General features: G+C 35.8%; 1 protein-coding gene across 3 annotated transcripts; it reads left to right on the top strand.

The window, feature by feature from the left end:
* Nucleotides 1-300: 300 nt before the first annotated feature.
* On the top strand, nucleotides 301-22110 carry LOC106064281 (transport and Golgi organization protein 6 homolog). Of its 3 annotated transcripts, XM_056036174.1 has the most exons (18): nucleotides 301-410; nucleotides 1161-2053; nucleotides 2442-2559; nucleotides 3026-3150; nucleotides 3294-3456; nucleotides 3779-3852; nucleotides 5321-5433; nucleotides 5929-6114; nucleotides 6210-6315; nucleotides 6479-6679; nucleotides 7522-7647; nucleotides 8351-8524; nucleotides 9513-9636; nucleotides 10284-10432; nucleotides 18170-18377; nucleotides 18810-18961; nucleotides 20460-20573; nucleotides 21467-22110. In XM_056036174.1, exons 1-18 carry the CDS (start codon nucleotides 314-316, stop codon nucleotides 21647-21649), a joined length of 3306 nt encoding a protein of 1101 aa, XP_055892149.1. In that variant the 5' UTR covers nucleotides 301-313; the 3' UTR covers nucleotides 21650-22110. The 3 variants fall into 3 exon arrangements, with proteins under 3 accessions (XP_055892149.1, XP_055892151.1, XP_055892150.1); XM_056036176.1 differs by lacking the exons at nucleotides 18810-18961; nucleotides 20460-20573; nucleotides 21467-22110 and having other exon boundaries at nucleotides 18219-18371; XM_056036175.1 differs by lacking the exons at nucleotides 18170-18377; nucleotides 18810-18961; nucleotides 20460-20573; nucleotides 21467-22110 and adding an exon at nucleotides 12141-12233.
* The last annotated feature ends 5810 nt before the right edge of the window (nucleotides 22111-27920 follow it).

Here is a 27920-nt window from a genome sequence, read left to right as displayed (position 1 = left end):
CGGTGGCTATGTTCTACTGACATCAAAATAGCCAATTTTTCCCAAAAGAACTGAGATGAATAGAAACTAACAATGAAGCAAATGTGAATTGAGCGAAATTTTGAAATTTATACGAGTTCAAATTAGCAGATCTGTTCCGATTTCAATGTATTCATGGTTTCATTATACTGAGCGCGTAAAAAATACACAGATCTAAAGAGAAATACCTAATATCAGAAGCACGGACGAAATAGTATTGCGACAGTAACGCACTGACATAAATAGATTGTGTAAAGTCATCAAACTTAGGTAGATAGTTTTCTCCCTTGTCAAGATGGCGACCTCCATAGCGGTTTCTACAAATCAATTAATCATTGAGTCTCTAAAAATTCTTACATCACCGGGTGGATCAAAATATTTAGTTTCCGAAGGTAGATCTGTTTTCAAAACTGTCTCAAATATAATCTAGACTCTAGTCTAGTGGGGGAGAGAGTTGTTTATAATATTTTAGTAATCATAGAATAGATAGATCATAATAGATGATTATCATTATTATATTGCCTCATTATTAAATAGTATTATTATAGATCTACTAGACTTTAGTACTTTTAACTTTAGTAAGACTACAGTGACAGTCTTTACTAGATTAGATTAGACTTAGTAGAGTCACTAAGAGTGATCTGATACTCATCATTATCATGATTATGATCATACTGATAGTCCGGATAGTGATAGAGTATTAGAGACATAGATGATAGTCACATAGTTATAGTTATAGTAGTAATAGAATCTAGTAATATAAGTTATAAGTAATCTAATAGTAGTAATAGAGTCATCATACTGATTCTGATACTCATACAACTTAGAGTCTTTAGAAGCAGGTTTCCCATCCCATGCAACTCATGGAATTCATGGATACTATTTAAGTGACCACCTTTCACTGCCCCGCCAATGCCCAATGAGGCTTTGACAGATAGATCTAGGTCAAGATTGAACTGATTGAAAGAGACTAGACTAGACACATTAGTAGTTGGAAGCATTTTATACTTTATAGGTAGTGGCAGTGGAGTGCTTAATCAATTACCTTTCCACGCAATAACAACCTTATTTGTCATAATATGGTAATGATAGTGGGGAAAAAAAATTAAGATATGTTAATTGATGCATATTTTTTTTTTCAGATGGATCAGAAGAATTACTAAATACAGTACTTCAAATGAATTTAAAATTGTTTTTAGAATTTTTGTCCAAGAATCCTTCTTTGTTAGACAATATTAAACTGGAAAGTAATTTTCTCCCGGAAGATATGGGTCAATCGTTCCAAGCATGCGACAACATTACAGTCAGACAAAAATATGCTGAAATATTCACTGTTCTGTTGAACTGCTTAAGGAGAAATGTTAGTAATAAAATATTTGAAACAAATTTGAAAGGAGATATAAATAAGGAGTCAGGATTGGCTGATGATGCTCTTAGTGTCCAGCAAGAAAAAATTATATCAACATCTCTCCAATTCCTGTTGGTCTTAGGTATATACCCATACCTTCCTCCTGGAGTTGGCATCCCTGTTTCACAGCGACTTGGTCCTGGACAAATCTTTTTGGCAACTGCAAATGATTATTCATCAGAGTTAAATGACTTGCAGAGAATTCGGCTCATTCTTCCAATCATTAAGCTGTTCTGTGATTTGTTTTCTGTGCCTTCACTCCAGTCATTGATTGTCAATAATTACCTGTCTGATGTGTTAACTGCATTGATCTATCTCAGACACTGCGCAAAACTTATCATGAAGAGAACAGACTTTAGCGTGAAGACTTCAGTTGATGACACAGCTATAAACAAGGATAGAAAAACACTTAGCCTTAATGACATATCACAAGAAGTATCTAACCAGAATGCAGATGTTCTTGTGTACCCAATAACAAAAACATTCATGAACATTGATCCCTATCAGCAGCCATGGAGTCTACTTGCAGTTATAAAGTATACCAATATCAACATTGATTTAGTCATCAGATCATCCAGTGCTTCGCTAGTGTTAAAATCCTTAATGATATTATCTGGAGCTGGAAAGGTGTGTACCCTGGAAGTTTTGTTTTTTTTAATTAATACAAATAACTTTGAAATGACTACAGGAATAATAGTAATTGACTGAAACATTTCTACACTAAATATGACTAAGACTGCTTTATTGATCCTTATGATTACAAGGACTCTTTTCTCATATAAAGACAACACAACAGAAAGATTCACATAAATAGAACAGACATTACATAAAAAGTCCATTGAGCAACTACACACAGGCATCTTTCATTATAAATGATAATCAAACATTAAAATGGGACATTTACTAATATGAGGAATTTTAAATCTTTGTAATTATATGAAATGTAATTATGTGAACATTTTAAAACAAAAAACTTTGTGAGGTCTTAAGTTAAGTTTATTTGTTGTTTGTTTAGGCAAGTTCTCTGACACCAAAAACACCACCATGGTTCAGGAGAATAATAGCAGGCATAATGAAAGATGTCCTAATGGTTCCCCCTGGTGTTTTACATTTTATCTCATCATTCATTGCAGGTTTGTATTTCTTTTGGTTTTCATACTTTTGTTTACTAAGAGTTTGTCTATTTGAGGATATTTTTTTTCTTCTGCTAGTAAATTTTAAATCTTTTTTTTTTTATTTCTTAGGGTTTATTATAATGTTAAAAGCATTTAATGTTTTGTATACTGATAATGTCTATTTCTGTGTTGAGTTCAACTTTAACTTCCATGATAAACAAGTCTTAGCCTAAAATGTTCTTGGCTTACATTAGAACTTAAATACTTTTTATAAAGTTTTACATTTCAAATTTTGAATACATTTTTTAGCATTTCACAAGTTTATATTGTATACATTCATTTGTTTTATATATGCATTGTTGACTAATAATTTAGGTATCTCAGTAGAAAATAAATAGGAAATGTTGCCATACAATATTTAATTTCATTTTCACAATGTACTGGGTAAAAAAAAAAAGATTTTTGTTTGTATTTTCTCTCACAGAGTCAGCATCATCCAACAGCAACTCACAAGACTGGCAGAATTGTAAAGCTGTTGCTCAGATAATCTCAAGATGTCCAGTTAATGATAAAAATATGCATCAGTTTTTTACATCAGTTTGTCATCAGGTAAATAAATGTATGACTAAGGATTTGCTTTGACATTGGTCTATTTCTTTGACAATTCATTGTTTGTTTCTTGTTAAACATGTATAAAAAGATAAATGTATGTGTACAGTATAAAACTTTGTTTTGTAAATGTCTCTTCTCAGCTGATAGACTTGTTGCAGTCCGCTCAGATTAAAAGTCACCCCCTTATAATAAGAGCTGTTGGTGCCACCATTTCAGAAGTGAACCTACTCCAACCAGTCATCATGAAAGATGTTTGCCTTTCCCACCTACACTCTCCTTTGCTGAGGCTTGCATCAAATCAAGGTAAACAGTTCACAGTTTTTAGAGTTGCTTATTGGCTACCTATCAAGGGGGCTCGGGATCAAAACCCAACTCGAGCCGAGTTGTGTTTGCTGAGCACCTAGAGGCAGCCTAGAAACCTCTCAACTACCTCTCCACTTACTGGTCCACAAAAGAGACCATAGCACACTGAACATGCTAAAAGCACACATACAAAAAAGTGAGTTTAGGTGGATTAAAGCTCAACTATCTAAAATGAAATGTTAAGATCATTAAAATGCAAAGATAATTAGTTGATAGTTTTTTATATTAAGGTAAATATTAATTTTATATCTTCCATTCAAAGGTTTGTCATCTGCTACAAGTGATTTTGTTTTGCCAGAGACAGTTCTGACTTCCTGCATTGAAACTTTACACAAGGTAGAAACCTTTAGTAGTTGCGACATTAGATAAAGTATATTTAAGAATGGTAAACTAATTTGTTAACTACTTTGATTAAGCTAAATTAAAATGATTTCGTAATTATTGCTATTCTTCAAAGATTTTTTTTAGTTCCTTTTAATTTATCAAGAAAGTTTATTTATGAAGCTTTCATGTTGACTATTATTTTTAAAATATTTTTCTAGCTCTCTTTTTCTTATAGATTATTGTGTATGTATTTTTTTAATATGGTTATGAAGTTCTGTTTTTAGGGAAAAAAATCATGCCTCTTATTACATGCATTTGAATGATATTGAAGTTGTGTATTTCATTCAACACAAATAGAGAAATGTATATATGCCACTAAATCATTACTAAATCAAATCAACCCTTAATAGAGGCATTGTGGCTGAGTGGTGAGTGAAGCACTTGGCTTCTTAACTTGGAGTTCTGGATTCGAATCCTGGTGAAGACTGGAATTTTTAATTCTGTGATTTTATGGGCGTAACCCTAGTAGTACCAACCCTTGAATAAGCCTTACTTTTAGGCTATACTGAACCTACTTAGTATTGAAATGAGATTCAAGCATCAATTTAAATATATATATGATGCTTTCTTTGAAGCTGAGATATTCAACTTTAATATTCTGGAGAGATTGCTTGAGATGTTATTTTACCTCAGACTTATTATGTTACCTCAGACATATTATTTTACATCAGACATTATTTTACCTAAGACATATTATTTTACCTCAGACATTATTTTACCTTAAACATGTTATTTTACCTCAGACATGTTATTTTACCTCAGACATATTATTTTACCTCAGACATGTTATTTTACCTTAAACATGTTATTTTACCTCAGACATGTTATTTTACCTCAGACATATTATTTTACCTCAGACATATTATTTTACCTCAGTCATATTTTTTACTTCAGACATATTATTTTACCTCAGACATATTATTTTACCTCAGACATGTTATTTTACCTCAGATATTATTTTACCTCAGACATATTATTTTACCTCAGACATGTTATTTTACCTCAGTCATATTATTTACTTCAGACATATTATTTTACCTCAGACATATTATTTTACCTCAGACATATTATTTTACCTTAGACATATTATTTACTTCAGACATGTTATTTTACCTCAGACATATAAACTTATCTCAGCTGGAATCAGTCTTTCAGGGCTTAGAAGCCCTTAAATAAATTACAGCCCAAAAATGGGTACATCTCCCTCAACTGTTCTAATGAGAGTGGAACTTATAAGATAATCAAAAGGAATTGTTGGCTTATCTTTTTATTTTTAATGGAAAATGTTGACATACCATCTTGGCCACTTTTCATTATCTTTTTTTTTTTTAATAAGATCTAAATTCATGTATTAAAATATATTTTAGGCAACTAGATTTTTTCAACTTATAATACATGTAGTTCTATGTTTTGTCTGCAGCTTTACATCATTGGCCAAGAGCCTCAATCACCCTTCCTGAAGACATTGTTTCCAGTAGTTGGGATTCTCTTTTCCCTTTTTGTTTTCATCAGAAGTAGCCATTGTAATCTCAGGTAGCTTTATTTATTTTTATAGACATAATATATATATATATATACAATAAATATCACTCTTCAGACCTGGCTAGAGATAACAATATATATATATATATATATATATATATATATATACAGCCAGATAATGATTTGGAATGCCAAGACTATAAATATATGTATTATTATATATAATTATAAATATAACTATATATATATATATCGTTATCTCTAGCCAGGTCTGGAGAGTGATATCTATAGTGTGTGATTCTATGACTCTCCAACATATACATAAAAATTTAGAAACACTTTTGGTTTTTTGGGACAATATTAGAGAATAATTTTGCTTTATTTGCATTTTGAAAGGGTTATTCCTTTACACATAAAATATTTTTTTGTCTAAACTTGAGGCTAAAATGAGTAATCCATTTGTTCAATGTACATTGCTGCTCATGTTTTCTCTACAGATTGTTATTCTAGTTGTAAGTCATTTATTAATTCATTTTTTTATCCCAGGACTTTGTGCTGTGATCTTGTCAAAAGTTATCTGACTGCATGTGACACTAACACAGGAATTAGTTGCCTGATGGCATTAGTTCTACAGTCAACAGAGACCTACCCATGTGTTAGTCAGAATGTCAAGTTGATCTGGGGATCCAGTGGAGGAGTGGAAGCAATCAAATCAGAAGCCACAGAGAAACAGTAGGAAAATAGAAATAGTAGATCCTATTGATTTTGTAGGTTACATCTCAATTCATGAAGTAAAATTTCCATGATACATTTTTGTTTCATTACAGTCAAGAAATGAGTTCCTGGACTCTGCCAGTAGATGCTGCTCTTGATATAATATCTAGTTTAGACAACCCAGAGTTGATTTCAGATCTTTTCATTCATCTATTGCAGGTCTTTATTTTTAAATAAACATTAATAAGTCGTTGTTTGTTTTGTTGTTTTTTATCAATAACTGAAAATAATATTTTTTTTTAAGGAAATGTCTGGCAATTTTTTTTTTTGTTTTTTTTTTAATTTAATAATTGAACAAAAAATTTTTTTTTGTGCTATTTAGAAGCTAACTGAAATCATCTCTGCAGAGACTTTACAAGTTGGCATTGTGCTACCTGGTATAAGTTTGGCAAAAGATCAGCAGTCTGCCAAATTAGATGAACTGAAGAAAAAAATTGTCATGATAAGCTTTTTGGCTTCACTGGGGGAGAAATTTGGTGAAAATGTGATTCAGAGTTGTCAGCATGTCTTGTTATTCACCAAGGTATGGTTTAAAACTTTTCTTTTAAAAGTGAGAAACATTTTCATTTGTGCTACCCTCTGGTGTTCAGGTCCTCTTCAAATGTCTTTTATTAGTCAATTTCATTTCCTCTTGTAAAGTGGTTTCTATATCATTTTTCTACCTCACTAGATTCACTCTTCAATATATTTTGTAGCATTAAAAGGCCATTGTCCAAACACCTTTAACAAAATAACTACAATTTTATTTTTTAGAGGAAAGAAAGAAAAAAGTCAAAATCTTGTGTCATTATAGCTCATACTGAAAGTTAGTATTTTACTAGATCTGTTTAGGGAATGTCTTTTTTTTATATTAAAAAAAACATAAATTTAAAAAACTAAAAACTAGTTTTTAGATTTTAAAAAATGAATGCAACATACATAAGGTTGACATTTACTTTGCTGAAAAAATTAGAAAGCAAAAGTTTCAGGTCATGATTCGTTGCTGTTGTTAACATTTTTTACATACCTATTTTTAATGTCCAACTGACATTTTATCCAAATATTTTAATTTTGCAGATTTCATATAAAGTAATGTGAAATAAAAATCAGTAAATAGCTTCATCAGACTTTTAAAGAAATTACTTTTATTATATATATAAATTGAGGCTGTTATCAGATATACTTTTTTTTATATAGGATACAGCTATGTCTTATTTATTACTTCTTATTCATTGTCCAGAAGTTTATTTTGATGTACAGATGTGTAGTTAATTGAACATGCTATACTGATTTATAAATGTGTAGTTAATTGAACATGCTCTACTGATGTGTAGTTAATTGAACTTGCTCATACAAAAGTTATCCTGGTAAAAAATTTGTGTTAAGGTGACTCTAGAAAGATGTCTAAAAGTGTGTCAAAGTTCTGATGAAGAAAAAACACAAATGTTTGAATGGGAGACAGTCTCAATGGCACTCAGTTTGTTGACTGCTGTGTTAGGTGGGGCAGTTCAGGTATGGAACATTGTTGTACGTTTTTTCATAGTATTTCATAATACTTTTTAAATAATTTAGATTGTATACTTATCTTATAAAATGTTACTTCAAAAAAGAAGATGAATACATCCTACCCATGTCCCTATGTCAGTCTAATCATGCAAGTCCACCTAGGCATTCCTGAAGGAGTATTTTATTACTATTTTTTGCCCAATAATAAATTTTAAGATTTTCGGAAAATATAAATTATAGCTTTATTAAATACTTGAAAAAAAGAAAGAAAGGTTTATCATCCTTCATAATATCAGAGAAAGAGAATAAAAGACAACATGGAAATATGGCCAAATCTGGTTAATCAAACTTAAAACTTATTAAGACAAAATATTTAAGTACTAAAACTGTCTTGTTACACAGGACATGTTAATCTCTTCAGGCCTACCAGTTATTTACTATTAAGACCAAAGGAATCTCATGTGTTCTCACTAACGGTTGACTAAGCATAGTGAACTGTATTAAAAAAAAACAACCTATATTTAATTAATATTTGTGAGCTGTCTGTTAAAATTTATCACATCACATTGTTGGCAACTATTTATTTAAAACACTTACACACACACACATATATATATATTTTGTTTTTCCTTTCCAGAAATTTTACTTTAAGCTAGCTTTCTGTACATGACTAATGGCAGCTGGCTAAAATGTTTCTGATTATTGACAGTTGACAGAACAAGATAAACAGTTGTTGGATGAGTTGGTTCCCATACTCACTGCCCTGCATCAGAATCAGGCCACTGACCCAATGGTAAAAGAGATGGCTGAAGACTTGAAAATAGCAGTGGCTACCCGGGGTCTGGTCTGGGGAGAACTGAACAAATCCAAACGCAGTACTCAGGTAGATTTTTATTCTGTCATAAAAATAACTAATGTAGTTAATATACTCATTAGGAGTTCTTCTTTCAAATTAATAAAATGTTATTCCTGATCATATAAGAGGCACAGACCTTCGTCAAGATAGAATTCATTCATCAATAGCTTGAAAACCTAAATACATTTTCTAGGTCTTTAAAATCTTCTATTCATTCAGTTCAATATTCTTATAAAATATTTATGCTGTATAAACAATTATACAAAAACAGTAGTCAAACCATATTCCAGTCTGCATGTTAAATGTCAAAAATGTTTGTGCAATTACAAACAAACCATAAATTGTCGACTACTGTATGTACCTCGCCATTTCCTCACATACTGTGTTTCTTTCAAATGTTTCTTATTGATACAAAGTTTGTTGTTAATACATTTGTCTCACTGATTTATGCTTCCTTTATTCCCTATACCAAGCATTATATTAAAAGTACTAATTGTTTTTGCTTTTTATCCCTGAAACTGTAGTCTTATGTTTTATTGTGTCTGTCTCATTGAAATAAAAAGTGACTGACCACCATTTCTTTGTTTACTTTCAAGACAGTGCAGTCCCTATCACCTGCTCTATCAACATTTTCTACATTTGTAACAGAATGACATTGTCAAGATCAAATCCTTAGAACAAATAAAACAACAAAGATTTAAATAATTTCACTATTCCAAGAAGTTAGTAGGACATCCTTATTATTTAGTTATCTTCCCTTGCAGTTCAAAGTTAATTTGAACTTTATTAATTCCAAGTCTCTCCTTGTTTCCTTCAACTTTGAATGATGAAGATTTCACTGGAAATATTTGTTTTTTTATTCAATAGTGTTCTAGTGTTCTCTATTTGATGTTGTTTTTTAATATAGTTTTGATTTTCTTTCTGCTAACTTTATGCAGCGACAGATACTGAAATCTTTCTATCAATATGATGTGAATGATAAAATATTTAATCTTCTTTCATTACTGTCCTCAAGAAATCTGGTGTGAAACAAATGTCAACAAGCTCTAAGTCCACTCAAAGTTTAATTGAGGTTCTGTCAGAAACAAATATTGATGATGAGTCACCAAATGATGTTGAAAACAGCCACCAAATGACAGGTAATACTGGATAGAGAGACACTTAACTATTACTTTCAAAACTTAATAAGATTATAAATTAGATCTGAGTTTTATCCATTTATTTCATAACAAAAAAAAAAACACTTATTATATTCTGCCACAATATGGCAAAAAAAAAGGATAAAATAATTCATGTCCACCTTTTTATGTAAAATATCTCAACTGAAACTAATTCCATTTGCAAAGATTTCCTTTTTAAATATATTATTTAACTTTATAAGATGGTTATGGCATATTACAAAAAATTAAGACAAGGTTTTGTTATAACACGCTTTAATAATAATTCTGAAGCTGTTGAGCCATTAGATTTCTGTTTTCATTAAAATAGTCCAATTAGGCCAACGTCACTAACAAAATTAAACATGAAAAATTGCAACATGTTGATCAAGATGTTACAAGTTTTGATGCAGTTGTTAAGACATTGTAGAAACTTTTGTTATTACTTGGGACTAAGCTAAGGCTATTCCTTGAACTGTCTATATATATCATTAATATTTTGTATAAATTGTGTTTCGTTTACCTGAAATTTTTTTTTATTAAGAGATTAGATCTTTTAGAAATTCTAAAATACAAATAAGTCACAAATATGTACATGAAATGTTCGTCATATATTTCAAACTTCCCAGATGTCCATCACAGCACCAAGGTTCAACAAGCACTTCAAGATCTGTGTGACCCACTTTTACCAGTTAGAGGTCATGGCCTCATTAGTCTGTCCAGACTGGTGGAGGATAGGGACCCAGAGGCTCTCAACAAATCCAAACTGTTGCTCAGAGTGAGTGGCACCCACATATTCTGACTGCGTTGGCTTTATAAATATTGCCTTTAAAAAAATCAGAATTTAAGCATACATATTGCACTACTGAAGTAATGCTTTTAAGTCTGTACTATCTACATCAAGAAAAAATTCTAATTTTTTCATACAAACTGTTAATACCCACATTACATACATTTTATAATATAAATAAAGTAAATTGTATTGCTTAAGTTATATTTATATAGCAATAACTTCAAGGTGTTAACATAATGTTTTGCATTCATTTTTTTTTTATTTGATCATTTGACATTCCTGAAATCAAAACTGGTTTTCTTTTATTGAAGATTGAAACAGATAATACTAAGATGTCAGAAAAATCAAACAACTTCATTTAAATAAATACTTACAAGCAAACTGAAAACATAATCAATTGTATGCATGTTTTTATGTGATCTCATTTTGAAGAATGTGAAAGCAATTTTCTTTTTACAATACCTCTATTCAAGTCAGATAATAAATTGCTTTAACAATTTTCCTAGAAATTTATCAGTTGATGTTTATCACTGAGAAAAAATTACTTACTCCTTGGTTACATGGGGAAAACTCTCGTTTGACCGTTATAATTTTTCAAAGTAAAAAAATAAATAAATGTAAATTTGGTTGCAGATTATATCTAGGTCTAGAGCCATCATTGCGTAGTCAGCCATATTACCATAATTATGCAATGGCAGTAAATTTAAAGCTGCTTCAATTTTATTGAAATTTTTAAGTGTAGCTTATATTTAATACATAAATCTAATATAGATTACATCTAGAAGTAGATCTAGACTAAATATTAAGAGTTCTGAATCAGAACTTAGGTCTGGTATTAGATCTATATGTCCTGTTATGACATGATTAGGAATTAGTTATTTGTTTTGGGAATAGGGTAAAGTTTTACTTAGCGACGATGACGTAAAGTGGGTTAAAAAACAACGCTCTAGGTGTCGCTAAAAAGAAGACGCTTCTTGTAGAGCAGTAGAATAGATATAGGGATTTACGGACATAGCTGACATCGGACGATTCCCTTCTTGATTATTAAACATATTTGTAAAACAACATCAGCGTCGACTACATATTTTGATTGTTTCTGCCTTTCGCCGGTGTTACTGAAGTAATTCGAGTTCAGCATTACTTCCAGTCAGACGTAGATGCAACCATGTATATATTTGTACACCTTATTTTATTTCCTCTATCTCGGTTGATCGCCTTGATGATTTTACTATCGCACTAATACTGCGCTTAGAAAGAAGATATGAGTTATCTTCCCTGTATTGAATTATCTCCCCTTTACTCATTTTACCCTAATGAGAGTTGCGCCGCTTGAACGGACACACCATTCAAGCGCGCTCCATTGTTCTCGACCCACGGTCATATGTAAACAATCATCTGGGTCGCTGACCACCGCCCAATTCAACCCCCCCCCCCTTTTTCTTTCTCTATCCACCTGTGTTGTTTATTTGAGATTATTATTTCCCCTTCTATGTACATTTTTATATTATTATTTCCCCTTTTATGTACATTTCTATATTGCTACTATCTGCCATCTATTTTCCCAAATCCCATTTGTCATCATCTCCTCATTGTGCTCTAAAGCAATTTCACCAATCTGACAAATGCACCTCAGTCGAGGGCATCTATAAGATGTATGAGAGACATGTCCTAACTTGTCTTTATGTATCCGCAGCCTCCCTCAGGTGTCTGCCTATTGCCTATTTATCGGATTACTTGCCTATTTATTCATTGGATCAACGATCTATTTACCTGCATCTGTACTTAGTGCTATTCAGCACTGCACTTGCCTACTGAGATCTACTCAACTCTACCACTTGGCGCTATCGGCATTGCCCGCCTATTTGACAGCCCACCTGTCATCTTATTAGGTGCGACGTCCCTATGGACTCAGGTCTGTGCGAGACGTCATAGCTACGCCAACCCTCTGCAACTCACTGGACATATCCTGTCAACTACGCTGCCCACGGCAGATCAGCTCTGCCCGCAGTAACCTTGTGCCCACGGTAGCTGGCCACCCGCCCTACTGTGCCCACTACAGATATTAGATTTTGGGGATTGAGACTCCACAAGAACTATATCACCGGCGCCCCTCTATCCGCTAGAGTGCCACCTCCAGCTGCAGAACCTCAAGCCAGGACACAGCCAGCTGCGACATCAACAGGACAACCCAGCTAAGTCAGAGGACAAAGTGACATACTCTCTTATTAGGTGCAAGAGTGATGATCAAAATACCTTACTAATTAGAGATAGATGCAAACCCTCCCTCTTTTTATTCTTATATGTATATTTATGTAAATAAATATTCTTCATTTTTAACTTTTGTATCTATCTTTCATTGCTTTGTCTCGTTGCGTGTCTGCTCCCGATTCATATGCTGATAAGTGGGGGTGTGATATCATTAAAAATAATCATCCCCTAGACATAAAACGCGCCAAACACACATCACATTTCCCCACCTGTCACATTTTGGCCAGCCCGTCCGGCATTTAACCCATTAGTACAGCAGGCACGAACAGGCAGCAATAACTAAAATTCCTATCAATATTTTTTTTCTTTAAATATTTATAAGTATCATCACTTCGCATTATCAAGAGTGTCACTTCTGTCATATTTTATTTATACTATTATTGCATTTTATTTGTAATATTTCATTGCAGGAACTGTGATTAACATAGGCAGACACCACATTCCTTTTGCACTCTTTCCTATAACCAGCGACTCACTTTTGCTAACCCACTTTCTTTAATTCTAGCTCAATCCTATTATCCATTCTATCTGCCCCTCCATCATCCTAGTACCTCTCATCTCCCACCCCTCATCATTATGGCCAGCGGCACACGCTCGAAAGCGGACTCTGACATGAAGCAGAAAATGGCTGAATTGAAGGATTTTGCGGCCACCTTATTTGACGATGAGGCAGAACGGAAAGAATTTGTGAGAGCACGATTTGAGGCGTTTGAAAGAGAAGAAGAAAAAAGAAAGGAAGACGAAAAGGAAGAAAGAAGATTAGCAAGGGAGCATGAAATAGCTATGGAAAGGGAGAGAAGGGAAACTGAAACAGCATTGAAGGAAAGGGAAGCGAGAAAGGAGGCCGAAATAGCCATTGCGAAAGAAAGAGAAAGAAAGGAAGCTGAAATAGCTATTGCTAAAGAAAGAGAAATCACGGAGCGAGAAAAAGAGCAACAAATAACAGCGAGAGAAAAGATAGCCGCGGACAAAGAGAACGAGGCCACCCGCCAGGCTTCTTCCGAGTCGCGCCCGGCTAGCCCAGCATCCTTTCAAAGTTCCTTGAACGGTCTAACCCACATGCCAATGGAGCACTTCGACGACAAGACAGAGAACATCGAAGTTTATCTTGTCCGTTTTGAGGAAGTAGCACGTTTTTACGGTCTGCCAGAGGAGAAATGGTGCTTCCGGCTATCCCAATGCCTCCGAGGCAAAGCCTACGAGGTTTACTCCAAACTTCCCTCCGGCCAGAGAGAGAACTACACAGCCCTCAAACAGGCGCTACTCGTCCAGTTCGAGTTGACCGCCGAGGCCTACCACAAAAAGTTCAGAAGTTCCCGCCTCGAACGCAGAGAGACCTACGGCAACCTCTGCGAAAGGCTGGACAAGTACCTTGTCAGGTGGCACGCTCTCAGCCAATTGCCAGAGACTTTTGATGGCCTAGCATGCCTCATACTCTCTGAGCAGCTGTTGGAATGCATGTCCCCAGAGGTCAGAGTTTATGTCAAGGAGCAACAAGCAACTGCACCCGCCGACATAGCTTCCGCCGCTGATAGGTACTTGAACGCTCGTAAGGACTTAAAAGGCAAAGCAACCGCGACAGACCAGCAAACAGACCAACCAACTTCTCCTGCTCCGTCAAACCTTCCTCCTAAAACTCCCCAGCATAACCAGGCACCAGGTCGGCAATCAGCCCCTCATAACTACAATAACCGCCCCAACCATCAGTCTCGCTATAACCAGTCCAACTACTCTCAGCGTGACTTACGTCATAGCGCGCGTGACAGTAGACCCACTCCACAACGGCAGCAGCAGGCCCCACGGACCCTATCTACGGTGACGCCAGTCTCTCAACCCTCCGCGATCGATCCTTCTGACCAACCGGAGGAGGACACATACTTCGTCTCCACGATGGCCGTGGTTCCTCAACCCACTGCCATTGATCTCGGCCAACCAGAACTCCCACCAGTGCTACCTCACCCCATCTCTTCTCCTCCGGGAGTAGAGAACGTTCTGGCCAACGGCGTCGAAGTTTTGGGCCTATACGACTCAGGCTGTTCGTTCGGCGCGGTTATCAATAAGACGCTGATTGACCCATCGGATCTCACTGGTGGAACAGTGACGATCCAGTCCATAGACCGTGGCACTTCTCCGCAGGTTCTACCTGTCGCGAGAGTACACGTGGAGTGCAGGTACGTGCATGGCACCATTGACGCCGCCGTCATGGACACGCCAGTGTACGACTTCATTCTAGGTTCCAAATATGTCCCTCTTGGAGTAGTCAACAAGCCATACTTCTCTCTGCCCGTCGGTAGATCGACGAAGCAGAGACGTGGCAGCAACCAGCAGGTTGGAAACCCTGGTCGCCACACTAACACGCCTAGTCCCGACTCATCAGCGAAGCTCAAACCACTCAGCCCTGGCATTGACTCTGCTAGGAAGTCACGAGTTAAGTCGTTTACCCGCGCTCGTGAGGGTCTACTTGACCCAGGCTACTCAGCCAAAATCATGCAACATTCCTCTGACATTGACAGTGTCAGAATGCCCCGAGGTAAGATGAACCCTTGCTCTCGTGGACTCACTCCTCTTCATGGCTCCTCAGCCACCATTCCGAATCAACCTTCCCCTGGCATTGACAGTGTCAGGAAGCCACGATGTAAGCCAGATTGTCGCACTCGTGGGGACGTTCTCCGGCAGAACTCCACATTCTTTATCAGGCCACTCTTCCCTGACATTGATCGTGTCAGACGATACCGAGGTAAGCTGACTACTTACTCTCGTGAAGAAGCGCCTCACAGCGGCTTCGGAGGTAAGCCCCAACGAGCACACGTGCCTCGGGCACTCCGCCTAAGCCCTAATCACCCTCCCCATTCCGCCCCAGGAAGGAATTATTGCTCATCCAATCGCCCAATCTACTCTCCCAAGCAACCCCAAATGTTTCACCCAGGTGACTACGTACTCGGGGACAGGAAGTAGACAACGGACAGACTTGGACAGACTCTCCTCCTGGCATGGCTACCCCTTTAATTTCCCAGATTTTTTTTTCTAATGCTGTGATAACAACTGATCTTAAAGTTAGAGTGACATCAGTCTGCTCGCACTTTATGGATCTTCTGCGATAGATCCATCTTGGCGGCGGCGTATGTGACAAGTCAAAAACTCGCTGTCAGAGTCACTCTATATTATCACAGCATTAATTATTATTTTTCATTATTTATTTATTTTATTTTAATTATTTCCCCATCCTACCCCTGAATTCTCCACCCGCACCACCTTTTCCGCTCCAGGCTAGACTTAGTTGACCAGCTTGGAGATAGCTAAAGCGCGTCCTTTCATTTATCTGCCCTTGATCGGGGAAAGGTAAACACACAATCTCTTTTGTCTTGCCCACCGGATGTATGAAGGACGGTCGCGGTTGACACCACCTTGGTTTGAATGCAAGCTAATCCTTCTCTCCCCCCCCCCCTTCTCTCACGTCTCTCTCTGATCTAAGGGATTACCCTGGTCAACACACCGCGTGATATTCCAAGGTGCGGCTCCCACCTCGAGTCAAATCCACCCACGTGTAAGATAAATCTTAGCCTAGGGCATTTCCTGTGTCCGCCCGCACTTTCCAGGCTTATATAAAGTAAACCAACTCAAGCCAGACCCTTTTTCATTTCTCATGGTGGTTGGGCTATCGAGTCTGGACTATATCATTTATTCTCACTCCTAGAGGAATACCTGGTGGTAAGCCGAACTTAATCACAAGTTCCATCTTAATTACTTTTGTGCTATTTCCATTGGATATCATCATGTGTATTTTGCTTAGTTCATTTATATTTAATTAGTGCATTGTGTATTTCTCACTGGCGTAAGTAGAAAACATAAACATGTGCTATGTATATATTTTAGTATTGCATTAATCTATTAATGCTACGTTGCTCAATTGATCATTGATGCAACCATGTATATATTTGTACACCTTATTTTATTTCCTCTATCTCGGTTGATCGCCTTGATGATTTTACTATCGCACTAATACTGCGCTTAGAAAGAAGATATGAGTTATCTTCCCTGTATTGAATTATCTCCCCTTTACTCATTTTACCCTAATGAGAGTTGCGCCGCTTGAACGGACACACCATTCAAGCGCGCTCCATTGTTCTCGACCCACGGTCATATGTAAACAATCATCTGGGTCGCTGACCACCGCCCAATTCAACCCCCCCCCCCTTTTTCTTTCTCTATCCACCTGTGTTGTTTATTTGAGATTATTATTTCCCCTTCTATGTACATTTTTATATTATTATTTCCCCTTTTATGTACATTTCTATATTGCTACTATCTGCCATCTATTTTCCCAAATCCCATTTGTCATCATCTCCTCATTGTGCTCTAAAGCAATTTCACCAATCTGACAAATGCACCTCAGTCGAGGGCATCTATAAGATGTATGAGAGACATGTCCTAACTTGTCTTTATGTATCCGCAGCCTCCCTCAGGTGTCTGCCTATTGCCTATTTATCGGATTACTTGCCTATTTATTCATTGGATCAACGATCTATTTACCTGCATCTGTACTTAGTGCTATTCAGCACTGCACTTGCCTACTGAGATCTACTCAACTCTACCACTTGGCGCTATCGGCATTGCCCGCCTATTTGACAGCCCACCTGTCATCTTATTAGGTGCGACGTCCCTATGGACTCAGGTCTGTGCGAGACGTCATAGCTACGCCAACCCTCTGCAACTCACTGGACATATCCTGTCAACTACGCTGCCCACGGCAGATCAGCTCTGCCCGCAGTAACCTTGTGCCCACGGTAGCCGGCCACCCGCCCTACTGTGCCCACTACAGATATTAGATTTTGGGGATTGAGACTCCACAAGAACTATATCACCGGCGTCCCTCTATCCGCTAGAGTGCCACCTCCAGCTGCAGAACCTCAAGCCAGGACACAGCCAGCTGCGACATCAACAGGACAACCCAGCTAAGTCAGAGGACAAAGTGACATACTCTCTTATTAGGTGCAAGAGTGATGATCAAAATACCTTACTAATTAGAGTTAGATGCAAACCCTCCCTCTTTTTATTCTTATATGTATATTTATGTAAATAAATATTCTTCATTTTTAACTTTTGTATCTATCTTTCATTGCTTTGTCTCGTTGCGTGTCTGCTCCCGATTCATATGCTGATAAGTGGGGGTGTGATATCATTAAAAATAATCATCCCCTAGACATAAAACGCGCCAAACACACATCACATTTCCCCACCTGTCACATATACCAATAACTAATCTGAAAAGTATATCTTCCTCACTGGCCGAATAAAAAAATTTGTAAGTTCTAGCAGCTGATGGTGTTATGTGTTCGATACTCGAATTGAACCTAAAATAATTTTTTTTTAAATTATTTTATTATATTTGAATTTTTAAAATGTTTTTCTTGTTTTTTGTTGTTTTTTTTAAATCTTGTTTCACCTTTTGTTCAGGTATTCCAAGAGAACTTAACTCACAATGATTCCTACATTTACTTAGCAGCTGTCAATGGGCTAGCCTCACTGAGTGATCTGGACCCCAAGATGGTCATAGCCTGTCTGACCACTGAGTTCAAAACGCAGTGCTTGGCAAGCAGTGTCAGCTCAATCCAAACAGTTTTGAAAGTTGGAGAGGCAGTAGTCAAAGCTACCAGACGTTTAGGTTTGTCACTGCTTTGTCCTGTTTAAGTTAATTGACAAGTAAATGCTTACAAGTATTCTTTTTTGCAAAGATTAACACACTATAATATCATAAATAGATATTTAATTTAGCCTTCTTATAACACAAGCATAGTAAATTATTTGTAACCAAAAGTAATAAAAGTTACCATTAATAGCCTTGCTGAAAGACCAGTGTTGGCCCATGGTGTCAGAAGCAACTCGCAAAGTTACATTTAATATACACAAAATTTCTATAAATTGATAAAGATTTCAATTTCTTATAATCTCAGATTGTCTTCTATGTATAATTTTGAAAACAATTTGTATAAGATTCATGATTGAATTGCAGCCATCACTTATGTTTAGAAAAACTTAAGAAATTTTGTCTTAAGCCACTGAGTAAAAGTAAAGTTCTCATTTGATTAATTTTTAGGAGAGCTGACTCCACATTATCGTGATGTACTGCTCACTGCAATGCTGATTGGATGTCGCCATGGTGATTCCTTAGTCAGGGCTAGTAGCTTATCAGGGATGGCAGAGATTTGTAAATTACTTAGATATGCTGTTGGACCAGTACTACATGAGGTACTGCAGATTCATCAAATAAATATTTATAATAAATATATTATATTATTATATATTAATATTATTATTCTGTGTGTGTGTAATTTTATATAATGTCAACTGCATTGTATGTGTGTGTTTAATGGCATACTTTTGTAATGAAAAGAATGCTTACTCTTCGTTAGTGATGTAATGATCTAAACTATTAGACTCTCAAAAATATAGTTTCATTAACTTGCTCTTATTATTGCTCTGTAACAGTAGTATCAGTGTTAATTATCCGATCCAACCATATTTAACAACGGAGTCAACAAAAACGCTAGCTGTGGCATTCATACTCTCCTGCCTTGACTACTGCAACGCCGTGCTAGCAGTTATACCTGATGACAAAATAGCCAAACTGCAACGTATTCAAAACAATGCCGCACGAATAGTCCTTAGAAAAACAAGACGAGATTCTGCTACTATGCTCTTGCGCACGCTTCATTGGCTTCCTGTGAAAGCGAGAATCGATTACAAGGTGGCCACACTTTGTCATCATTGTTTATATAACAATGAGATACCATTGTACCTTAGCGAACTGATTACTCCATATGTCCCCCAGAGAGCCCTGCGATCAATGGACTCAACACTTTTAGTGGTGCCACATTTCTCCTTCAAAAGCTACAGTCTGCGGGCTCCCCATTGATCTCAGACAGACAACATGCTACACCACTTTTAAATCTGTTTAAATCTTTTTTAGATTAATTGTCATTTTGCTGTTGTGTTTGTGTTTGTAATGTTATTACAGCGCCTTGAGCCTACATTTTGTTTGTTAACAGCACTTTATAAATAAAATTATTATTTTTATTATTATTAAATAACTTTGTATGCCATTCAGAGGTCAGCAAGATTGTAATTTAATGTTCAGATATTCCGAATGTCAAGTTTATTAACACTATTATTATTTTAAAAATGTTATCACTATGATACATTTCACAGTTTGTCATCTATAATTAAAAGACAAGCTTGTAGCAAATGTTTTGAAACTTAAGACCAATCTGTTTGTTATGCCTTAGAGCTCAGCTGCTAAGCACACTTTTTCATTATATTATCTTCAATAGTCAATCAACTGTGTTCCTCAGAATATTGATGATTTAATTCAGTTACAATGAGTGCCAGTGAGGTTGTCTGTTTTGGATTCTCAGATAAACTACTCAAATGGCTGCCTTACATTAGTTGGGGAAGTAATGGCGGTTGGTTGTTATGTATCTTCATTAACCATCAATCCTAGAAACTGATGACCTTAAGGATCGCAAAGTCAGAAAGGAGAACTTACTTATTTACTTTACTGTACTTAAAATATGTTGGTGGTTCTTTTATCTTTGGCTTCATTCTAATCATTTTTTCATTGCCTAGAATGAACACATCATTCAATAGAATACATCCTGAGTTTTTTTTGTTTTGCGATATTTATTAAATGTGCTGTAATCTTATGGTGGTTAGTTAGATTGACAATATCTGTGTTTGTCTCTTACAGATTGTGACATGTTGCAGAGACGTTATTAACTCTGACCCTGACCCTGAACCTCGGAAGGCTGCAGCCTTGACATTGAGTCAACTGATTCAAGGTTTTGGAAGAGATGCTCTGAAGGTATACCTTTATAAAAATGGCCACATGCTTAAGTCTGAATTCCAAATTTGTTATGGTGTTATTTTTTTTTTATTATTTAAAAATTTCCCTTCCATTGTTGTGTACTGGTACTTCTAAAACACATACAGTTATTTACGTCTTGAAATGTACATCACATTATGGTTGAAATACTTCTCATTCGACCAAATCCAAAAATATATATACATACATTGCTGTAAGAACTTTATATTAAAAAGTTACAGAATCAGTTGTTTTTTTTAGCACAAGCTACATATACATCAATCCAATGGCGTCTATTTCTGGTTTGAAAAAAAAAAAAATTGCCTAAAGTTAGCAGATAACTGAATTTAAAAAAAGGAAAAATTTTAATTGAAAAAATAATTATTATATTGAACACAAAACTAATTAATAAACAACTAGATCTATGTCAATTTTTAATAATAATATACAGAGTGTGGCCTAAACACTAAGACTACAGGCCTGTTCATTCAACAAAATTAATAAAGAGCGTCCCAATATACTCTATCACATTCTACCGCATTAGGCTAATTCCATAAAAGACGCATCCTGTTTGCAATAGACGCTATTTCCTTATCTCAATGGAGGCTCCATTGTTGCAAAGATAGCTTGTTGAAAAGGCTTAAACTTTTTATTACATCTTCCCCAAAATAAAACAACAATCTTACCCCTAAAGTATTTTATCTATTGTGATATATAATTGTACCATCCACTTGTTTAATCTTTCATTGAATTGGGTCTATTAAATCTAATGTTTTATTTGTATTCATCTTGATTATTCTTTGACTGCTACATTTACAAACATACAAAGTTTCTATTTGTAACTCAGACATTTATTTGTTGTCAATAAAATGTTCTTTTTTATATTTGAATAGGCTCTTGAAGATGTGTTGCTAGATATCTATCGCACCCTCAAGCTATGCCTAGCCCATGACAAAGATGAAAAAGTTCAGCTGAATGTCCATCTGGCCTTGACTGAGCTAGACACAGTGATGAAGGAAGTGTTATTTGCTAAGCCAGAGCTGAAGAAGACCATCACCATTTTGGGCTACCAGTGATGCTGTCCACCTTTGGTTACCATGGACACTGTCCATTTTGGGCTACCAGGAATACTGTCCATCTTTGGCTACCAAAGACACTGTCCAACTTGGGCTACCAGTGATGCTGTTCATGTTGATGACCATGACTTTGCAGAAAATTTCAGATTAAAGTGAATCCAGTTTTTAAAAAAAAATTCTGCTCACAATTTCAAGCAATTTACTTGAATACATTGGCTCTCAGTGTCAGTCCAGTGATGTTGATGATGACCTATCTGGTCCTGCTGGCAAGCTTCTTGTCTTCTTATTGTCAGGCTTATGAAACAAAATTTTGAGGACAATCTTGTGGATAGAGCTATTAAGTCCCTAGATATTCAGCTTTGACTGTATTGAAGTGTATTGTTGACTGTACTACTGCTGATATGAATATTACTAATTTACATGAGACCAGAAGCCTATTGATTAAAACCTTTTTCATGTTATTTGAGTTAGTGCATCAAAAAGTTTTAATTTTTAAGCTGAATTATTCACAATATATTGTAATTGTAATTTCCTATGAATTTTCTTTGTCTATGGTGTCCAAAATATTGACCCAAGTTATTGTAATGTACTACTTACTGCCCTAGAAAGACACAAAGATAAAGGCACATTCCTCGTCCCATATGCTAGGACAAATTTGTACAAATACTCCTTCTTCCCTAGTGCTATTAGAGCATGGAATGGGTTGCCTGAGCTAGCCAGGAAAACCAGTGACTTGGCAGAATTTAAGTCATTGGTTAATAAGCATGACTAAATGCATGAGGTGTAGGACGTAATCATCTTCTTTTTTGAAGTAACGTCTGTATTATATAAGATATTGATTGTGTCTCAAAGTATTTGTCATGAATACAGGAGAATTATTAAATTTCTTGTTCTGTATCTGTTTCTTACTTTAGTTGACAATCAAGGATTTCAAAAGGTGTCCAACACATTTTTGTATGCACTAGTCCACACTATAAAAAACAATTTCAGATCTCTTTGACTTGTGATACCAAGCTTATATCTATTCACTCTGTCTGTCTGGTCCAAAATGTTTTACACATTATTTCTCACACTTTCCAGTCTGAGAAAGAAGTGGAAACTAATTAGTCCCTAGTTATTTATATCTTTGACATTGTTAAGTGTTTAATTCAACATCTCTCGTATCTTTTTCCTTACATTTTTCATTGGGTTTCCACAGGGATCAATATATTTTTCTGTTAGAGAGTCTTTGAATGCTTAAAGACTGTAAACCAGATTTTACAAAACCAGAGGGAGATAATTGTGTTGAAAATGTTCAATGTCATGGGTCATTTTATGTTTAAGCACAAAACCGAAAATCTTGTAGTGTTTAAACATAGAAAAAAAATCAACTACAAATTTTGAGGAGTTTCTAGCATTAGGAATCTATTCGCTTTGTTGTCGGTACATTAGCCTCTCCTAGGAAATACTTTAAAGAAACAGGAACCACTGTATAGTGTCTATGGTACTCTATACTAATGTTAAAAAAAAAAATTTAGGGGCGTGCATTGCAACCAAAAGTATCTCGTATTTTTTATACAGCTATTCTTTCGTAAATTCCATTGTACCACATTTCCCTTTATTGCTTTCTCTTCTTTTTCTCTCTTACTTAATTTGAATTGCTTTAGGGAGGTAGACCGGATCTTCACAATGTAAACCAAGAGGAGGTTACTGTGATTACTTTCAGTCCGATCATCTTCAATAGCATTGTATTCAACCAACTTAGGTCACCATAACTTTTTTTTTTTATTTCTTAACTGTCTAGCTTCGCTTAAGAAGAAGATGACTCCTCCTTGGGGAAAAAATGCTTTTGTTCTGAGCATGTTATAAGCTAGACGCAGGAGATTGTCGGGATTGCGTCCCTTGAGGGGAGACAACACTGGGACGGATACATGAAACAAACCCGAGTTACAGAAGTGGAACACGATACTTACTCTAAACACAGCGCCATCTAGCGTCTGTTGATATCAGAGATGGTTGCTGCTTCCAAATGTTAACACCTGTTGTAGTACGTCTTTCTGTTAGGCACACTCAACATTTATCCACTGGCTCTACACTAATGGTTAGGTTGATAAGAGTTTGAATGACGTAGTTCTAAATAGTTCCTTTTCATAACATACACACACACACACACTAATTGCACGTCTTTAAAACAACTCAAAAATATCTAGGTGTGATAATAAATGAAAAGAAACAACCCATGGGGATAAAATTATTTTAAAAAAATGGAACAAAGCAATTTTACAAGTGCCCTCTTCTTCCTTAGGGCTGTTAAAGCATGCTACGAGTTGCCTGAATCAGCCAGAAAAATCAACCAACCGGTAGAGGAACTGATTATCATGCATGACTAGAAAGACACGTGAAATGCGTAGGACGTAAATATCTTCTCTTTTAAAGTAACTTCTGTAATATATATATATATATAAGATAAGAATACAATTAGTCAAAGCCACTAGTGAATTTGCTCACTGACAGAATTATAGTACTTGTCACGTGACTGTCTCCTACATATTCAAAACAATTCTTATACGTCTGACTGAATGCTGGGGGGTCCTACCGGTTTACTCTTTAACAGCTACAGAAACAGATGGCATGAAGTTGTACAAGAATCAACAACGTTGTGCCCTATTAGTAGTACTGAAACAAATCATTGAAAAAAAAATAGCAAAGATTTCCAATAGTACTCAAATCAGGGTCTTTCGGCTTCTTATCTTGTATATTACAGACGTTAGTTCAAAAAAAAAAATTATGTCCTACGCATTTCATGTGTCAATCTATTCATGCATGTTAATCAATGACTTAAACTCTGCTAAGTCGTTGGTTTTCCTGGCTGATTCAGGCAATCCGTTCCATTCTCTAATGGCTCTAGGGAAGTAGGAGCTCTTGCACGAATTGTTCTAGCGTATGGATTAAGAAATGTGCCTCAATCTTTGTGTCTTTTTGAGTATTTTGATTTTTTTTTTTTACACAGTTTTGTATATAATCTTTTCCTTTCCAGCAAAATTTATACTAGATTCTCATCCAGTGAATGTTTAAGAATCCCGCAAAAGTGAGGATGTCAGCCATGGGTGTAGCCGCAACCCCCCTCCCCCGAAATGGTATTTTTAGACTGATTTTTGCTTTGCTTTTTTTTTTATTTTTTTTATGAGATTTCAATGTTAAACCATCATTTGTCCCAAACGCAGCCAAAGGCGTTTCTCCCTCCATGGGGTTTGGATGTTAAAATGTTGGATGAGGGAATCCCCCCCCCCGAAAAAAATCTTGTCTACGCCCATGATGTCAGCTGCAAACTTTCGATTGGGCAGAGGTGTAGCTAAGGATTAGGGGCGCCCCCGCTTTAGGCCTACTGATTTCTAGAAGCCCTGAATTGAACAGTGAAAAAAAAGTAGTTTAAAAAAACGTTAAGTTATATATATATTTATTAATGAATTTCTAATTGAAAAGAAGCATAATAATTTGAATATATAATACATGAAAATAATATGAAATCACCTAAAAAATTATAAAAGCTTGTAAGTGAGAAGGATGAGTCGGATGCTTTTATTAGTTTTAATCCTAGGTTAGTAATGTCCATTCTGTTTTTCACTATTAGAAGATTGGCAACCAAGCTGAAACTAGACATGAAAATGGAAATTTGATGGCTCTATTCCATAACATCAAATATCAAGTATATTTGTTAAAGCCAGAAGAGTTGATAATCTTTTTAAAGTTGTGCTTTAAGCTCTTCATTATCATCCCCAGTAGTTTCTCTTGTAATGGTCCATCCGTCTCGTTTGTATCTAAATCCTATGGATTGATTATCTTTTGATGTGTTATACCTTATACAGAATATCCTTTAAACAAAATTTGAAATATATATAATTCTCTTCATGGCTCAACAGTTTGGACACCAAGAAGTTAAGGAAAGATCAATTTTTTTTATTTCTGCAAGTCGGACTAGTGTTACCCCACGAAAAAAAAAAAATAAGGGGGGGGGGGAACAAGTAGTATTCACCCGTCACTAAATAGCAGGGCCGGAATAAACCATGCGAAACTGATTTTGCGGCCCAGTTTGGGTAAGGATACGGAAATAAGGGAAAATTAAGAGTTTGTATTAGAAAATATATTCGTCTATGCATTTTATTCATTCTTTACTACCTACAGAATTACTTTACGAGTCTTGCGTGTAGCAAAGTCATACAGTATATCATAAAAATTCTGTTTCCTACATAGATCACGCTCAATAGCAAGAATTACCAAATGTTTCAATCTATCTTCGAGAATTGTTAACCTCAAATAATTCTTCAGTAGTTTGAGGCGCGAGAAGCTTCTTTCACCAGGTTCCACAATTAGGCTACAGGTAATGCAAAATGCCGTTTTTTTTTTTTAATCGTGCATATGATTGGCGTTTTCCATATTGAATGACACCCTAAATTTTTTTAATGAGTTTTCAAGATTTTAATGATGTCCGGAGATTTCCAGGACTTTTTCGTATATTTTGCAATTTCAAGGAGATTTCCTGGAGCTCCTGGTAAATGAGGAAGCCGCGGGAAATCTGTTACAAGTTATAAAATGGTTTAATTTAATAATTTACACCTAGAATTAGCGCGGGTCCTATAAAAGTGCGGGGCCCACTCAGTGGCGTAGCAAGGTACCCGTGGGCCCGGGTTCAAGAACATCTTGTTAGGCCCCCCTCCAGCCAATAAAAAATTAGTGTGTGACAAAAAATTAGTAATCTAAATGTAAAGACATTCCAATGTAAAGATCGTACCTTTTTTAAAAAAAAATAAGTAATTCGAATGGATGGTTTTAATGAATGTGTGGGCATTGCGTCGTATTGGTTTCAAAATCAACCACAGCTGGAAAAGAAAAGAACAAACAAACTTCGAATGGATGGTTTTGAGGTCATACGATGTGAATGTGTGGGTATTGCACCGTATTGGTTTCAAAATCAACCACCGCTTGAATCCGCTGTCAGAATAATTTAAATTGGCACTCTCTGAACCTCCAAGATAACATTTAACATTTATAGTTCATTTGTCCTTGACAAAAATTGTTTAGTATGGGGATCGAACCCAGGACTTGCGTGTCAACAACCAGTCATTCTAATATGCGCAGCATTTTGTTTTTGAAATAAATGATTCAGTCTTTTACAATACCTAGATCTGCATGTGTCTAACATGTTGGTTCTAGAATCTATTTTCTTTTCTGTTCTGAAACAGATATTGTTAAATCTGAGTTAATGCTTTTGGAGATTTTAAAGACACCATTTTGTCAGTGTTACTTTGTTGTACGAAATTTGGACATTGTAATGACACAAGATGCGTAGAAGTTGGGGTTAATCGGGTTTTTCCATAGTGACGTGACGAGTAATTAAAAAGTAGAAGAACGGAACTAGAAGAGTAACGGACAAGACGCCTGAGAGGACGACGCTAGGCTAGCGACGACAGAGGACTGTGCCCTTTTTATTGTTCATTAAATTGTTGAAGTTATCAGCCTGCGTTATCAAGTATATTCTTGATTCATTCTGTTGTTGTGTCTTCTATGAACTCGCATGCACCATTGACATCTATAAGCATCAACAAAATAGACCATCAACAACATGTAACTCAATTGCAGTAATGTGTGCTTCTTAAAACAAAATTAATTATAGGCAGTTCTATTTATTATTCAAGTCTATCTTTGTTCGTCCATCCTCGGTATGAGCGTGCAAAAAAACACGTCATGTTGATGTCTCCTTGTTTTAAGTCTAAAACTATAAAATCATAGGGGAGTTAATGTTCGCGTCGGATCTATTCAGACAAGGGTTGGCAGGCAGGACCTTTTGCTTTGATTGTAAGCTATCGCAGCAGTGCCGGATTTAAGGGAGGGCAGAATAGAGCCGCTTTGCGTAGAAGACTCGACGAGCATTCTACCTTTAAATAAACGTTTTACGGTTTACTACAGCGATATCCAGTTCTTTCAAGAGCGTCTGAAAAGCTGTGCGGACTCGCATGTGTGTTATAACTCTTGATTGGAGCATAACAATTTATCCAATGTGATAGCAGTCTGGGTGAAAGCACAAACAGTAGAGACTGATGTAGACATAGCTTAATTTAGAAACTATAAAGACAGCCTCGAGCTAAATGGGAGATGGCATAAACACGGCATGGTGTTGGACCGAATTGATGTTGGAAATCAATTGCCAGTGCTTCATGTGACTGAATTAGAGACAATATTATAAGCGCACATTCTTAAAAGCACGGGATAAAACGATATTATTAATTAATATCTA

Source organism: Biomphalaria glabrata, chromosome 7 (assembly GCF_947242115.1).
Source record: "Biomphalaria glabrata chromosome 7, xgBioGlab47.1, whole genome shotgun sequence".
Lineage (NCBI taxonomy): Eukaryota > Metazoa > Mollusca > Gastropoda > Planorbidae > Biomphalaria > Biomphalaria glabrata.
The sequence above is the reverse complement of the archived record's forward strand: the minus strand, read 5'-3'. Positions and strand labels throughout refer to the sequence as shown.